At 38.7% G+C, this 17,473-nt stretch overlaps 2 protein-coding genes across 4 annotated transcripts in view; both read right to left on the reverse strand.

The window, feature by feature from the left end:
- Positions 1–12,226, reverse strand: part of LOC127434398 (solute carrier family 22 member 17-like) — a 21,676-nt gene extending 9,450 nt beyond the window's left edge. Inside the window, exons 1-6 of one of the 2 annotated variants that reach the window (XM_051687109.1) lie at positions 12,212–12,226; positions 10,018–11,437; positions 4,141–4,786; positions 2,649–2,752; positions 1,501–1,655; positions 30–195 (exon numbers count right to left, since the gene is read on the reverse strand). In XM_051687109.1, the coding sequence (XP_051543069.1) occupies positions 30–195; positions 1,501–1,655; positions 2,649–2,752; positions 4,141–4,596 (881 nt within the window). In that variant the 5' untranslated portion in view covers positions 4,597–4,786; positions 10,018–11,437; positions 12,212–12,226. Of the gene's footprint in view, positions 1–29; positions 196–1,500; positions 1,656–2,648; positions 2,753–4,140; positions 4,787–6,176; positions 7,116–10,017; positions 11,438–12,211 lie in introns of those variants that run through there. The other variant, XM_051687108.1, reaches the window with a different exon arrangement.
- A 1,286-nt stretch (positions 12,227–13,512) lies between these two features.
- LOC127434399 (CCAAT/enhancer-binding protein beta-like) lies at positions 13,513–15,231 on the reverse strand. Of its 2 annotated transcripts, XM_051687110.1 has the most exons (3): positions 15,110–15,231; positions 14,666–14,950; positions 13,513–14,287 (listed from the first exon to the last, which is right to left on the reverse strand). In XM_051687110.1, the coding sequence occupies exons 2-3, from the start codon at positions 14,948–14,950 to the stop codon at positions 13,970–13,972; spliced, it is 603 nt and encodes a 200-aa protein (XP_051543070.1). In that variant the 5' UTR covers positions 15,110–15,231; the 3' UTR covers positions 13,513–13,969. The 2 variants fall into 2 exon arrangements, 1 of the variants encoding a protein (XP_051543070.1); XR_007896029.1 differs by lacking the exon at positions 15,110–15,231 and having other exon boundaries at positions 14,145–14,389; positions 14,666–14,814.
- Positions 15,232–17,473: the final 2,242 nt, after the last annotated feature.

The following is a 17,473-nucleotide window of genomic DNA, read 5'->3' on the forward strand; positions in this document are numbered from 1 at the left end:
TATGAAGATAACATTGATCATAGACTAACCCATAGCACAGGAACAAAGACAGAGGAGCAGCTCCGGTTCCTAACAGCCCCCTCCAGGACTGACACCCAAGAGCAACACCCAACAGCAAAAGTTCACCCGCAAAAATCGTCATTCCAGACATCATAGTCGCTAACAGTCGCAGTGAAGGGTCACAAAGCTCCAAACCTACAACAGATCAATCAAAAAACAAAAACTGTTTCAGAATTAACAGATAATGCAAACCGATGGCATTCTATTGATAGCTGAACGCCCATCTATCAATGGTAATGCAGAGGACTGGCTGAGTCTGGTTGCTCTCAAGGTTTTTCACCCTCCACTACCTACTAGAGGTCGACCGATAGTGGATTTTGCAGATACCGATAACTAAGGTGGTGGGAAAAGTCTGATAACCAATTAATCGTCCAATAGATAAAAAAATATAAAATTGTAGTCTTTCCATACAGTGACGAATATACAGCAGACATAGATGCTACAGGGGTCCAAAATAAAAACTAATTCTTCAACCAAAATCCCACTAATAACAAGGAAAAATAAAAAAAGGTTTGGTCAATAACTCAGGACTTTTAATAAGAAACAAGCCCGAAACACACTGAGGACTCTTATTTTGCCCAAGCTTTGCACTGTTACAATGCTCTATACTTCTATATTTAAGTATTTACCAAATTACCTTTATATTCGCTCGATGAAGAGTTTTGTGTATATAAATTTCACCATTAATAAGGAATAAGGTATGTTGGAGTTGGAGACACGAGGCACGTTTCCATACAGTCTCATTTATCTTTGCATGCTCTCACTTCAATTATCAAAATAACAAAATATGCACTCAAGTAAGGATAAACATAAGAATGAATATTGTCAATAATGAAAGATTTAGATCCAGCAAATCCCTGCGTGATTGTTTTTATTGCCTTTCATTATTGCAACTCATTTGGCATAGATTTCTGCCGATAACGATGGTTCCAAAAAGCAACTATCGGCACCGATTAATCGGTAATGCTGATATATCGGCCACCGCTCATTCACGGGAAATCGTCCCCTCCACTGCAGATCTCAAATCTTATTTAGATTCAAAAATACTGCATGTCGTGCCATGTTTGAAACTGTTGACACAAAAGGCCATTGGTTAAATTTCAGTCTCTTCCTCAAACAAAAATATCATATAACTTCTGAAGACTTGCAATACAGCAGACTAAACTACATTTATGATACTTCATGGTGCTTTTTTGCTTTTTGGAGTTTGTCAGGTGTAGTCACAATGAACTGTAACTGTATGGAAAAGAGCAGCGTGAAGATTCTGCAATGGACATGTACCATGTTACAGGTTTGGACCTACATAAGAACCGTTTTGGTTCACTCAGATATATTCTCACAGGAATCAAATGTTTAATCTGTAAACCATCATCAGCACAGAACCCAAAACAAATAATAGAACCAGTGCTGACCCATCTGTTCTGTTTGTATTTGACTTACGTGAGACATATAGTGTGAGGTAGACACCAGTGCTCAACGCAGCGAGACAGAAACGCATGGTGATGAAGACAGGCGGTGAAGGTGAGACACATACCAGCACACCAAACACCACCGTGAGCGTCAGCGAGACCAGAAGAGATTTACGCCTGCCTAATCTGAAATAAAATCAGAAAGAATTCAACAAATACTCCCACTTTTATATCAAGAATACATTGGACTGAGAATCAGAACAAACCAAAAAAAAATTTAGATTTCAAACAAAATGTAGCAATATTATTGCGTAGCCTACATTTAAAATTACATTCGGGGCTAGAGTCAAAACATTCAGGGCTGAAGCCCTGGAAAAATGACCTGGCGACGCCGATGGGGATGACACTGACATCACTCAGCGAGTATTGACGCTGACTATCACCCCTGGAGTCGCGAGTTTGAATCCAGGGTGTGCTGAGCGACTCCAGCCAGGTCTCCTAAGCGACCAAACTGGCCCTGTTGCTAGGGAGGGTAGAGTCACATGGGGTAACCTCCTTGTGGTTGTGATTAGTGGTTCTCGCTCTCAATGGGGCGTGTGGTGAGTTGTGCGTGGATTGTGGAGAGTAGCATGAGCCTCCACATGCTGTGAGTCTCCGCGGTGTCATGCACAACGAGTCACGTGATAAGATGCACAGATTGACGGTCTCAGAAGCGGAGGCAACTGAGACTTGTTCTCCGCCACCCGGATTGAGGCGAGTAACCGTGCCACCACGAGGACCTACTAAGTAGTGGGAATTGGGCATTCCAAATTGGGATAAAAGTGGGCATGACATATCTTTTTTATTTTACGTTCCTCGATGTTCACTTATAATATTAGCAAAGTTTTTTGCACAAAAAACATCACATATTTGTAAAGACATGATTATTTTCTACCCTCATTATGACCCTCCGTCAGAAAGGCTCGGTTTTGGTGCTGCTTAAATGCCGGACAGTAAATGCCCACAGTTACCCCCACTGATTCAACACGTCATGACCCCTTTAATAGATCTAAAAAATGAGTGTCACATCATTGACCCATATCACAAATTTATCATGCAATTTGATATATGAACCAGTACTAATAGACAGACAAATAGATAGAGAGAGAGAGACAGACAGACAGATGTTTGGTTTCTCACCGGTCAGACATGTAGCCAAATGCCAGACTGCCAGTCAGGATGCCCAGTATGAAGCACACCTCCTCTACTGGAACCAGCCAATAGCGTGTGCAAACCAGATCCCACTGGAACAAGACAGGAAGTGATCATTCAGTAACAGTGCCATGCAAACACAATTAGCACTTTAAAAAGACTTCCTGTACATAAGAAAACAATACAGTGAACTTCAGAGACGCCCAAAAGTTTAGAGATTCCATATTTTTACTTGTATGCTACAGTGGCACATACACAGTAAGCAGGCTTAAAGGACATTTTTGCAATAATAGTGGTGTTTCAACTTCACAAATGTGTAATTAAACCCCACGCACAGCTGCAAAAATGCCTACGACATTATTCAACTCTACTGCTTCTAAAGAGTTCATATCAGGACCGCATGAAATGCACATAAGAGTTTATCAGCTGTGAGGAAAGTGACTAAACCAGTTCTACTGCACACATGTCTAATCTTTAAGGTGGGGAGCATCTCTGGCTACATTAACTAACCATAAAGAGCAAATAAAACACTTGAACTATTCCTTCAACTTTCCTCAAGGGTATGATATGCTTTTCTTAGACACAATTAGGGTTGCATAAAACTGTTTTCATTTTTCTAAAAATACCGGAAACCGTATGATTATCTTGACTTTTGGTTCCGTTGTATGAATAGCTCACCCATAAATTATAATTCTCTCATCTTTGACTCAACTTTCTGCCTTCTCAAACTTGTATGACTTTCTTCTGCAGGATGCATACTAATTTATTTTGGTATTCTGTCCTTACAATGCAAGTCAATGGGGTCCAAAACTTTCAAGCTCCAAAAAAAGACATAAACGATTTATGTGGTTTAATCCATGTCTTCTGAAGCTATACGATCAGTTTTGGGTGAGAAACAGACTAAAATATCATTTTTATTTTATTTATTTTTTTACAATAAATCTTGCCACAATCTTGATTTGAAGCTCGATTACACTTCGCACTTGATGCATGCGCATGTACAGCACAGCTGTCAATATTTATAGTGGAAAACAAGTTATATTTTGGTCTGTTTCTCATCCAAAACCATTTGTATCACTTTAGAGGAAATGGATTAAACCACTGGAGACGTATGGATTACCTTTATGCCTGAAAGTTTTGCACCCCATTGACTTGCATTGTATGAACAAAAACACCATCTCCATCAAAATATCTTCGTTTGTGTTCAGTGGAAAGAATGTCATCCGAGTTTGAGACTACATAAGGGTGAGTAAATGATAAGACATTTATCATTTTTGGGTGCACTATCCCTTTAACGGACTACACTGTGTGTTTCACACTATAGATTCAAAAGAACCGGTTCATTTTTCCGCAGATGCGGCCGGAACACCGTACTTAAATACTCATAGTCGCTAGAGTGTTTCCTGTTGCTAAGGAACCAGAATCATTAGATTCCTTACGCTTCCCATCCCTACCAACAATGACCAATTAGAAAACACACCTCTGTGACAATGTTATCCCTCAGTCCCTCCGTGACATTGTAGTCAAAGCCGGCTTTACAGTCCGTGAGCCCAGACGGCGTCCCGTTGACAAACACATACTGTTTGCACTGGTCAAGACCCTCGTCTCCTTTCTCAGCCCGTAATGATTCATTGAGCGCCTGAGGAGCGGGCGAGGGTCCTGGCAGAAGGCAGTGGAAGGGCGACGTCAGGGTCAGGAGCGGGTCAGAGGACAGCAGAAAGGACAGGAAGAGGTTGGGCAGTATGGAGAGGGCAATGAGGAACCTTTGCTTCTTACGACCCAAAGCCAGAACCATCACCTCTCCGGTGGGCGGCAGGGAGGGCGCCAGGGGGAGGCTGGAGGGGGCAGGGGATGACGGCGTGGGAGAGGAAGGGAGGGAAGGAGGGGGAGGTGGGCATGGGGATGGGGAGGCCAGTGGGGAAGAGGGTGATGTCATCGTTTTAAGTATTTTGTGTTAATGCGTTGTATGGTCCAGCATTACGCTCTCATCCGTCTGCTGATGAAACCGCCGGTGAAGAGAGAAAGTAAAGGGAGAATGAGAGAGAGAGAGAAAGATGGACGTCTGTCTGTGTCTCTCCCTCTCTCTCTTCCTCCACTCGCCCTCTGAGAATATGAGAGAAAACCACCTGCCAAAGAAAAGTTACAGTGACATGAAATCATATTACTACTGTATTTTGAGTATTTGAGTAAATCTTTTAAATAAATATTTCAACATTAGCAACGATAGATAGAACGACAGACAGACAGACAGAGACAGATAGATAGAACGACAGACAGACAGACAGAAAGAACGATAGACAGACAGACAGGCAGACAGACAGACAGATAGATAGACAGATAGATAGACAGATAGATAGAGACAGATAGATAGATAGATAGAGACAGACAGACAGAGAGACAGACAGATAGATAGAACGACAGACAGACAGACAGACAGATAGAACGATAGACAGACAGACAGATAGATAGAGACAGACAGACAGAGAGACAGACAGATAGATAGAACGACAGACAGACAGACAGACAGAATGATAGACAGACAGACAGGCAGACAGACAGATAGACAGACAGATAGATAGGCAGACAAACAGATCGACAGACAGACAGATAGATTGAATGAACAACGGATGGTCAGACGAGCAGACAGACAGATAGACAGAATGACTGACAGACAGACAGACAGACAGACAGACAGATAGATAGATAGAATGACTGACAGACAGACAGATAGATAGATAGATAGATAGATAGAATGACTGACAGACAGACAGATAGATAGATAGATAGACAGGCAGACAAACAGATCCACAGACAGACAGACAGATAGATAGAACAACAGACAGACAGATAGATTGAATGAACAACAGACAGACAGACAGACAGACAGATAGATAGAACAACAGACAGACAGATAGAGACAGACAGACAGATAGATAGATAGATAGATAGATAGATAGATAGACAGGCAGATAGACAGATAGCTAGATAGACAGACTGACAGAACAACGGACGGACAGACGAGCAGACAGACAGACAGATAGATAGAAAGAATGAACAACAGACAGACAGACAGACAGACAGACTTTTTGCCGGTAAACCGCATTCTAACAACATATTTGTGTTACAGTTTGTAATTGTAATTTACATTTCTGACTGTGAAGTTTCCAGATGAATGATTGACATGAGTGAACATATGGGTGAAAAGAAAGAATATAAAAATGAAACATTAAACACACGAAAGAGTAAAATGAAAGACTGGATACATAAAAGAGTGACTAGATGAAAGAAAAGGTGAACACATGAAAGAACAGAATGAAAGAGAGCTTTAGGAATGTCAATGTTACATAAGCGGAATTATGGACAGAAGAACTGCAATAATCAAACTGCGAAAAAACACAAAACAAAACAAAGAAGTACAAACAGAAGCAGAATGATAATGAACGTTATTCATCAGTCCGCATATGTACAATTCCTTTATTTATTTAAAGAACAACATATATTTAAGATGTATCTCACCGGCTGCTGCTGATCTCCAGACTGAGATCAATGTGAGACCAAAATGAGATCAGATGGTTTTACAGCAAAACTGATGGTTGTGGTGGTCCAGTCTGATGTGGATCAGAGAGGTTTTGGACTCGTTTGGCCCTGTCCAGAATAATAAATCGCTCTCCACTGACACAAACGCTTCATGCTTTAATTCTGCTGTTTTGACGCGTTCAGCTCGCCAGACATCACACCAAACACACGCGTTACATGAATGTAAACGAAACGTCGATGCAGCAGCGACCAATGGACCAAACCAGTTCCTCTGTCGAGAAAAGCAGAGAGGCGGAAAAACTGGCACGACTGGCAGCGACAGAGGGAAACATCGGGAGCATTCGGACGACATCGGGAACATTCGGCGACATCGGGAACATTCGGCGACATCGGGAGCATTCAGGCGACATCGGGAGCATTCGGGCAACATCGGGGACATTCGGGCGACATCGGGAGCATTCGGGCGACATCGGAAACTTTCGCTGAAGACGCAGCTGCAGTACACAACTACAGTCACTCGAGGTCGCCGTCAGAGCAAAATCGACTAAATGAAGTTTAAAACAATGTAACAGATGCAAAAATAAGTCTATTTTGTTTTGAAGTCTATTTCTGCTATATCAGGTCTGAATCATTACAGCCTCTCTTTCTTATGGATGTTCACATGGTGAACTGCTGTATTAAAAATGGTTTGATTAAACTGTTCATTTACACCCTAATCAGTGTATCAAAGTGTAAAAACGGCACTGAGAATAATTGAAATATATCAAAACTAAAAAATGACTGTAATGAGAATGCTCTCCACCAGTCTTTCACATTGCTGTTGGGTGACTTTATGCCACTCCTGGCGCAAAAATTCAAGCATCTCGGATTTGTTTGATGGCTTGTGGCCATCCATCTTCCTCTTGATCACGTTCCAGAGGTTTTCAATGGGGTTCAGGTCTGGAGATTGGGTTGGCCATGATGGGGTCTTGATCCGGTGGTCCTCCATCCACACCTTGATTGACCTGGCTGTGTGGCATGGAGCATTGTCCTGCTGGAAAACTAATCCTCAGAGTTGGGGAACATTGTCAGAGCTGAAGGAAGCAAGTTTTCTTCCAGGATAATCTTGCACATGGCTTGATTCTTACATCCTTCACAAAGATGAATCTGCCCAATTCCAGCCTTGCTGAAACACCCCCAGATCATCACCGATCTCTCACAGACTCTGAGGATTGGTTTTTCCAGCAGGACAATGCTCCATGCCACACAGCCAGGTCAATCAAGGTGTGGATGGAGGACCACCGGATCAAGACCCCATCATGGCCAACCCAATCTCCAGACCTAATAGATAAATTCAATGCACACAGACTGAAGTAGTTTAAGTCTTTGGTTCTTTTAATTGTGATGATTTTGGCTCACATTTAACAAAAACCCACCAATTCACTATCTCAAAAAATTAGAATACATCATAAGACCAATAAAAAAACATTTTTTTAGTGAATTGTTGGCCTTCTGGAAAGTATGTTCATTTACTGTATATGTACTCAATACTTGGTAGGGGCTCCTTTTGCTTTAATTACTGCCTCAATTCGGCGTGGCATGGAGGTGATCAGTTTGTGGCACTGCTGAGGTGGTATGGAAGCCCAGGTTTCTTTGACAGTGGCCTTCAGCTCATCTGCACTTTTTGGTCTCTTGTTTCTCATTTTCCTCTTGACAATACCCCATAGATTCTCTATGGGGTTCAGGTCTGGTGAGTTTGCTGGCCAGTCAAGCACACCAACACCATGGTCATTTAACCAACTTTTGGTGCTTTTGGCAGTGTGGGCAGGTGCCAAATCCTGCTGGAAAATGAAATCAGCATCTTTAAAAAGCTGGTCAGCAGAAGGAAGCATGAAGTGCTCCAAAATTTCTTGGTAAACGCGTGCAGTGACTTTGGTTTTCAAAAACACAATGGACCAACACCAGCAGATGACATTGCACCCCAAATCATCACAGACTGTGGAAACTTAACACTGGACTTCAAGCAACTTGGGCTATGAGCTTCTCCACCCTTCCTCCAGACTCTAGGACCTTGGTTTCCAAATGAAATACAAAACTTGCTCTCATCTGAAAAGAGGACTTTGGACCACTGGGCAACAGTCCAGTTCTTCTTCTCCTTAGCCCAGGTAAGACGCCTCTGACGTTGTCTGTGGTTCAGGAGTGGCTTAACAAGAGGAATACGACAACTGTAGCCAAATTCCTTGACACGTCTGTGTGTGGTGGCTCTTGATGCCTTGACCCCAGCCTCAGTCCATTCCTTGTGAAGTTCACCCAAATTCTTGAATCGATTTTGCTTGACAATCCTCATAAGGCTGCGGTTCTCTCGGTTGGTTGTGCATTTTTTTCTTCCACACTTTTTCCTTCCACTCAACTTTCTGTTAACATGCTTGGATACAGCACTCTGTGAACAGCCAGCTTCTTTGGCAATGAATGTTTGTGGCTTACCCTCCTTGTGAAGGGTGTCAATGATTGTCTTCTGGACAACTGTCAGATCAGCAGTCTTCCCCATGATTGTGTAGCCTAGTGAACCAAACTGAGAGACCATTTTGAAGGCTCAGGAACCCTTTGCAGGTGTTTTGAGTTGATTAGCTGATTGGCATGTCACCATATTCTAATTTTTTGAGATAGTGAATTGGTGGGTTTTTGTTAAATGTGAGCCAAAATCATCACAGTTAAAAGAACCAAAGACTTAAACTACTTCAGTCTGTGTGCATTGAATTTATTTAATACACGAGTTTCACAATTTGAGTTGAATTACTGAAATAAATGAACTTTTCCACGACATTCTAATTTATTGAGATGCCCCTGTATGAGTTAACTTGATTTTAGTGTGATAAAATCACTAACCTTTTCCATATAAAGTTATAGCAGGGTTATAGCCAATTTTACAATTTGGTTGCCATGACAATAACCCTAAAACTCTAAATCATCTGTAAAAGCGATGATTTAAACAACTTCACAGCTCAAATAATACGAGTTTTAACAGAATAATTAATGTAAGTGCTTTTATAAAATTATAAGCGTCACATTTCTGCCTTTAAACCCTCCAAAAATTGGCCCCATTGACTTCCATTGTAAGTGTCTCACTGTAACACAGATTTGTGCTTTTTTAAAGAAAATGAGGGATGAGTCGAAATAATTTTTGTGTTTTATGCCACAAATGCTGTCGATTGAGCTTAACTTGCACTGAACCCGGAATATTCCTTTAATTGTCACTAAAATAATGTCACAATGCAAAAGGTCTAAATTGTCCTAAAAAGGCTTTGTTTTCTTTGTGCAAAATACAAACACATTTATTATTATTATTATTATTCAGGAGTAAAATATGTCCCAGATTTTTTTTTTGTCTATGTTAAACTACCTCTTTATCTATTATGTTCAAGATCTTGGCCATTTCTGGATCAAGCCAATTTTCTAGAAATGTGCGTCTTCTTTAATCTCTAATTTTTATACTAACCAAAAAAGTACCAAAACGTACCACTGTAATACCATGTTTAGTCTGGACACGTGCATGATAGTACCATCAAATCATCTTTTCACTAAAAATGTTATGCTGATAGCCTAATATAATCTGTAATAAAAAAATAGTATCTATAAGTACTTATAGAGAACGTTGGCTGATGGTTAATTATATATATATATATATATATATATAAAACCAAAAACTAACGTTCCCACAACATTCTGGGAACCAAAAATTGTTAGCTGGGATTAAATTAGACAAATGTAAAATACAAGCATTTTCAACAGTCATTTGGGCCCCATTGTATATAATGCAAATAATAATAATAATAATTATTACTGTTACTATCATGTTTTGGATCAATTCAATCAGATGTTGGGAGTTTGTCTTAGTGCCTGTTCTCTTGCACTGTGTTGAGTAACAGACTCTCAGTTGACACATACTCTTTCCTCACACTGTGGCGAGATTTCAGGCCTGGGACCGCAGATTGCTCCACAACCATACGGTATAAAGTTACAACACACAATCATTTGAGCATCTTTTGTTTGTGAATTAATTAATGTCAAGGCTCCCTTATTTACAGACTGCTTTAGTGGACAACAGCCATGATGGCCACTGCATTCATCTGTATTTCTCTTGTTCCTTGTTCAGTCAGGCGTGTTATCAGCATCAGTCATCTGCTGTTACATGTAGCCATTGCTAGATAGATGAGTGCCAAGCCAACACACGAGATAAACCCTGCAAAATCACCCACTTCCCGCTCTATCAGTGTCCTCTGCCTGCAGTGGAAGCCACAGGAAGACTTGAACGCCCCCGTTCAGTGATGCTATCACCAGCACGCTGTCCCGCATGGTGTTGAAATCTCATCTGTCCCATTGAAGCTGGGCCTGAGCTCCTCTAACTCAAATAACCATGTCATTGTGTCCGTTTGAAAGGAGGAAAGATGACTTTCTGTTATTGTGTTGGCCAATATATCGCAATCTCCAATCAATGCAGATTTCAGTGGACCAAAATCATTTTACAAATAACCAAAATAACCACTTTGATGATCATAAAAAAGCAGTTTATCTGAGTATGAAATAATGGTTGGACACCATCTTAAAATTCAGGTGGGAAATCTGTGTTCCAGTGAGACATTTACAATGGGGACAGTTTTTAAAGGCAGAAATGTGAAGCTTATAATTTTATAAAAACACTTACATTAATTCTTCTGTTAAAACTCATGTATTATTTGAGCTGTTAAGTTCCTTAAATTGTTGTTTAAATGAAAGTTATGCCACAAATGCTGTCGATTGAGCTGAACTTGTGCTGAACCCAGAATATTGAATCCTTTAAGAAAAGAGTCAACTATATAATGATGGTAGATTTTAAATGAAAGGTAAAACTGATCAAGTAAAAAAGGGATTCTTCTAAAATCAGTGCCAATAAACAGCAGGTTGTTATTGTGACAACTCGCCCCCATATAGTATGACAACATGCATCTTTTTGTTTTTCTTTTTTTTTTTGTGGGCAATACCATTAGAAATTTTTAGACTGCAAAAAGTAATTTTCTTACTGAGTATGTTTGTCTTATTTTCTGGTAAAAATATCGGTAACACTTTCTATGAAGCCCATATTTATAAAGCATTGTAAAGGCATTATACATGCATTAGTAATATCTCATAATAGGTTAATATGTTATAGCTTCTTATAAACAACTATAATACATTATAATAATTACCTAGTTATATCTTAGAGAATAATGCATTATAATGCTTACCTACTCATAGTTATACCTTAGAGTGCAATGCATTATAATGCTTACCTACTCATAGTTATACCTTAGAGTGTAATGCATTATAATGCTTACCTACTCATAGTTATACCTTAGAGTGTAATGCATTATAATGCTTACCTACTCATAGTTATACCTTAGAGTGCAATGCATTATAATGCTTACCTACTCATAGTTATATCTTAGAGTATAATGCATTATAATGCTTACCTACTCATAGTTATACCTTAGAGTGTAATGCATTATAATGCTTACCTACTCATAGTTATACCTTAGAGTGTAATGCATTATAATGCTTACCTACTCATAGTTATACCTTAGAGTGTAATGCATTATAATGCTTACCTACTCATAGTTATACCTTAGAGTGTAATGCATTATAATGCTTACCTACTCATAGTTATACCTTAGAGTGTAATGCATTATAATGCTTACCTACTCCTAGTTATACCTTAGAGTGTAATGCATTATAATGCTTACCTACTCATAGTTATACCTTAGAGTGTAATGCATTATAATGCTTACCTACTCATAGTTATACCTTAGAGTGTAATGCATTATAATGCTTACCTACTCCTAGTTATACCTTAGAGTGTAATGCATTATAATGCTTACCTACTCATAGTTATACCTTAGAGTATAATGCATTATAATGCTTACCTACTCATAGTTATCATAGTTATACCTTAGAGTATAATGCATTATAATGCTTACCTACTCATAGTTATATCTTAGAGTATAATGCATTATAATGCTTACCTACTCATAGTTATACCTTAGAGTATAATGCATTATAATGCTTACCTGCTCATAGTTATACCTTAGAGTATAATGCATTATAATGCTTACCTACTCATAGTTATATCTTAGAGTATAATGCATTATAATGCTTACCTACTCATAGTTATACCTTAGAGTATAATGCATTATAATGCTTACCTACTCATAGTTATACCTTAGAGTATAATGCATTATAATGTTTACCTACTCATAGTTATCTTAGAATATAATGCATTATAACACAAGCAACATCCAGTTTTATGCAGAAGTTATAATGTATTATATACAGTATAGTTGTAATATATGTAATAGGTATGCTTTAAGTGACAAAAGCAATGTCTTCTTATAAACATCCATAAGATATCTTTAAGTGGTTATAAGACATTACAAGTCATGCTAGGATTTCTATACATTACACATGCACAAAATACAAACTAACACACATTCAATGTCATTTTTTGAGATATTACAGGGGAAAAAATCAAGGTTAAAATATATCAGAAACTCTAAACATGTATGTTGATTACACATGTAGCCAATCTTCTTGGGTGTAAACACACCTAAGAATAAAAATAAATAAATAAACTGATTCTATACTGGACTCTATTCAATAAACTTTAATGTTTGTGCATCTTATTTGGAGACTGTAAAAACTTCTGTTATATAAGTTTGACTTGTATTGTATGTTATAAGTTTATGTTATGGCTGTTCATAAGAAGATATTGCTTTTGTAACTTTATTTAAAACAGGCAAAGAGCACTTATAATATGATCACGTCATAAAGTCTTTTGACTGTTTACACTATACAGCACTTATACAATTAATTTATTAACTTCTGCTGCGTTACAATTGGATGTTGCTTGTGTTATAATGCATTATACTCTAAAATATAACTATGAATAGGGGAAGTCTTATAATGTATTCTAACTGTAGTTTTAATTATGAGAAGTTATAACTTATTATAAGGTGTTTTATGAGACATTATGAATGCATTATAAATATGGGCTTCATAGAAAGTGCTACCAAAATATGTAAATTGATCCTTAAAACAAGACAAATATTACTTGAGAAGCAAAATGACATAAGAGTTTGAAATTTTAAGACTTGTGTGCACACCTTCAAAAATAAACCTGCCTTAAGAAGTTTTTTTTCTTTTAAAAAGTAGTCTATATTATACAGTATATTATATATAATACTTATAAAAGTATTAAATATTAGACATATATAAAGTATGACAACTAGCCCCGGTCCCCCATATTGAAAAAGCACCAGGAAAAGGCTTATGCTATTTACAAGGTTTAAAGATTTATTTAAAGTGAAACAGAAAACTCACATTTCTAAGCACTTTTATCTACAATGCTTTAACTATTAACTTTAGCATAACTACAATGCTTAAAGATTTTTATTTATTTATTTTTCATCTGAATGGCTTCTTAATCTGCTGTAATGTCTATGTTCACTGTGACCCCCCCCAAAAAAATCCAAAATAGAAGATTCCTTGCTTTTTTTTTTTTTTTTGCAACTGGAATGTGTTTAATGACTCAAATATGCTCACAATGGATTCATTCCCACACATTGGGTATTTATATGTAAGCTCTGCAAATTATCCCAGGAGCCCAGAAATCCACTCAAAAAAGCAGATCAAATCATCATCGACAAAAATCACAAAATTGACGAGAAGCCGCAAATAATTTTATCATGATCTAAATTAAAAAAACCTCCAGTCTCCAAAGGCATTCAGCAGTTGTCTTTCCCTGCGATGTCCTGCTCTTTGACCTGTAGGTGGCGCTGTGGCAGATAGTGTCTGAGCGCGTCCACATCGTGTGACAGACGCTGTATGTGCAGCTGCAGTCGGTGATTCTCGTCCTGCAGCTGCAGCACTCTCTGCTGGGTGAGCTGCACACAACGGCGGGCTTTATCGCGACTCTTTCGCACGGCGATGTTGTTGCGCTCTCTGCGCAGGCGGTATTCGATGCTGTCTTTACTCAGGCTTCTCTTCTGACCGGGCAGCCGGAGGGTGGACGCCGGAGGGGGCAGAAGAAACTGTGAATAATCCTTCGGTTCCCGAGAATAATAAAGAACAAATTAAATGAACAGAAAATGTACAGTGATGTGCAATCTGGGCCTCCTGACTGTATATTGCTCTGGGCCCCTTTCCTATAAAAAAAAAATACTGTTTAGAATTTGTTGTGGGGCCCCCTGAACGTTTGGGCCCCTAGAATCGTTACCACCTTTCACCCCACTAGCTACGGCCCTGTGTGCAATAAATACAGGCCATGTGAGCTGCCTTGCTGTCTACAGCCTACCATGCTGACTCAAATGGAATGCCTTAAAATGCTGCCTACATAGGCAGCTCACTAGGTTTTAAGAGAGCTGTAATGTGTCAGATATTTACTAGGGTGAATCTCACATTAAGTAGACAGTTTCTGTTACCTGCTGATTCTGTTGTGATGCTCTCTCTGTGTTTGAGGAAGTGAGACAGGTAGAATAGGGCGGGTAGGTGAAACCCATCATTTGTTCCATGCTTCGGGTGTCTTGTGTCTTGGGAAACCCTTGAGGGCCCGTGGACTGGCTATACAGACCACCGTCCATCTGTGGCATTTGATTGAGTGTCAGACCGCTGGAGTCGGAGTTCACAGGCAGGGTGCCGTCCGGAGAGAGGGAGGTCGGATTTTGGGGTGTAAACATACAGATGGAGGAAGGTGGATTGTTGGACATCTGTGGGAAAAGAGAGATTCGGGTGTAACACACCATGAGATGTTGTGTCCACGTGCCAGAAATGATGCTCTCCAAATAGCTTTAAAAAAATATAGTTCACAAATGTAATCTTTGACAAGGTCTGCTTAAGAACAAATGAAAAGTTTGTTGTGTACTTACGGTTTATAAACGCTGCTCCGTCAACTCTGTTGAACGCTCTTTTCTCATGCACAAACTGTCTGTGTCCTTCCAGAACATCCGTTATACAGGTAGTTCAGCAATCATGACACCATCATTTCCTCTGTCACAACCTCTCTCTCCCCTCCTTCCCCCTCTAATTATTTTAATCTTGCATCATATATTGACTTCTTTTTTTTTCTCATTTTCCCTTTGTTGTTCAAGTATTATTGTGGAAGCACTTTCTACATTCTTTAAAAACTGCAGTATCTTTATAGTCCAAATTCATGCTAACCAAACACAAACATTTCTCTATGATAAAGTGTAGAGGGATTTGGAAGGATTTGTTAGGATTATTTCATTGTTTAAAAAAACAAAACAAAACTCCTGTATGTTTAAAACATGCAAATACGCCAGTAGACAAATAATGAATATATATGATAATTATTATTTATGCCAAACGTATAATTTTATTATAATCAAGAAAATACTCTCATTTGTAAGTTAAGGCAAAAAGATGTTTTAGACGCTGCACAGCAGGTGATACTTTTTGTGACACTCTTGTGCCATTTAAACTTATCTTTCAAACTTAACATGTTATTGACAGGTTTCATGAGATTGTTGTGATATAACAGAGTCAGTAACATTGTAGTGAACATGCAAATGTGCACATACAAAGATCAGAAAAATGTGTAGCCCTTGATACATGTTGTGTGATCAATGAAGGCCGATACCGAAAGGCCTGTGACCGATAAATTGGCAGATTTTTTTTTATCTTAGTCTTTCCATACTCTGACAGGTATAGACATAGACGCAACAAGGGTCAAAAATAAATAAAATCCCACATGCAGTTTATTGATCAACTAAAATTCCAATAATAACTTTGAAGATTGGTGCATAAAGAGGGACTTTTAACTTCAAACAAGCCCAAAATACACATTACAGCACCTTATATTTAAGAATTTACCCAAATTTAGCCTTTAATAGCCTATATATTCACTAGATGAAGGGTTTTGTAAATATATATGTCACCAGATGAGGTTTAATGAGGAATAAGGTTTATTACTCTTCAGAAGATATGAAGTTAGAGACACATACAGTGCAGTCACCTCTCTGAACACTTGTTTATCTAATCAAAATAATGAAATATGCATTAGAGTGAAGATAAAAATATGGATGAATATAGTCAAGGATGACATATTTAGATACAGCAAATTCCCACATAATTATATTTATTTTACAAAAATCTGTCGGCAACTATCGGCACAGACTGTATATCTAATATCAATAACTATCATTTCCTTTTACTCCTGCTGTCACTTTTAAATTATGTGGTCAATTATGACAGAGAGCATGAATATGGTTTGTACATTCAATAAATCTGAGCTATGCAAAAATGCATCAGTTATGTTATTTTAGGTGTTCTGATCTTATGTGGTTTAATTGTGTTTCTATACCAGGAGGAATGATAATCAAACTGCACATAAAACTGGAACAGAGGAGAATTTCTGGGTGAACCTGTCAGGAACATGTCCAGGTCATATTTCACTCCCAAATCTAGAGCTACAAAATTATATTTTGCATGAAGAAAATTGTCTTTTTTTAAATTTTATTTTTAGGATTTTTTACTTTGTGACTATTGTCATGACCATTTCTCATCCGTGCAATGTGGGAAAAATATTGAAATGAAACAATTTAAAGTATACATCATGATAGTATTTTTAATTCAAAAATTAAAACATTATTGTGTCTGGACAGGAAGATTTTCATGTTTGTGTTTGTGTTAGTGCAATGGTAAGGAGATGTCTATTTTGCATTACATGTGCATAATTGTCATGAAAATAATGTCAATGCAAAAAATCTTAACCACCATAAAATAGGCTTTATTTAATTTTTTCCCCCTTTTCTCCCAATTTGGAATGCACAATTCCCACTACTTAGTAGGTCCTCATGGTGGTGCGGTTACTCACCTCAATCCGGGTGGTGGAGGACGAGTCTCAGTTGCCTCCGCTTCTGAGACCATCAATCCGCGCATCTTATCACGTGACTCGTTGTGCATGACACCGCGGAGACTCACAGCATGTGGAGGCTCATGCTACTCTCCATGACCCACGCACAACTTACCACACGCACCATTGAGAGCGAGAACCACTAATCACGACCACGAGGAGCCTCCCTAGCAACCGTTGCTTAGGAGACCTGGCTGGAGTCACTCAGCACACCCTGGATTCGAACTCGTGACTCCAGGGGTGATAGTCAGCGTCAATACTCGCTGAGCTACCCAAGCCCCGACTTCACATATACTTTATGCGAAATAGAATTTCTTATTTTCTTTCAACATGTGAATGCGGGATAGTAACAAGGAAC

Source organism: Myxocyprinus asiaticus, chromosome 44 (genome assembly GCF_019703515.2).
Source record: "Myxocyprinus asiaticus isolate MX2 ecotype Aquarium Trade chromosome 44, UBuf_Myxa_2, whole genome shotgun sequence".
NCBI classification, from domain to species: Eukaryota; Metazoa; Chordata; class Actinopteri; order Cypriniformes; family Catostomidae; genus Myxocyprinus; species Myxocyprinus asiaticus.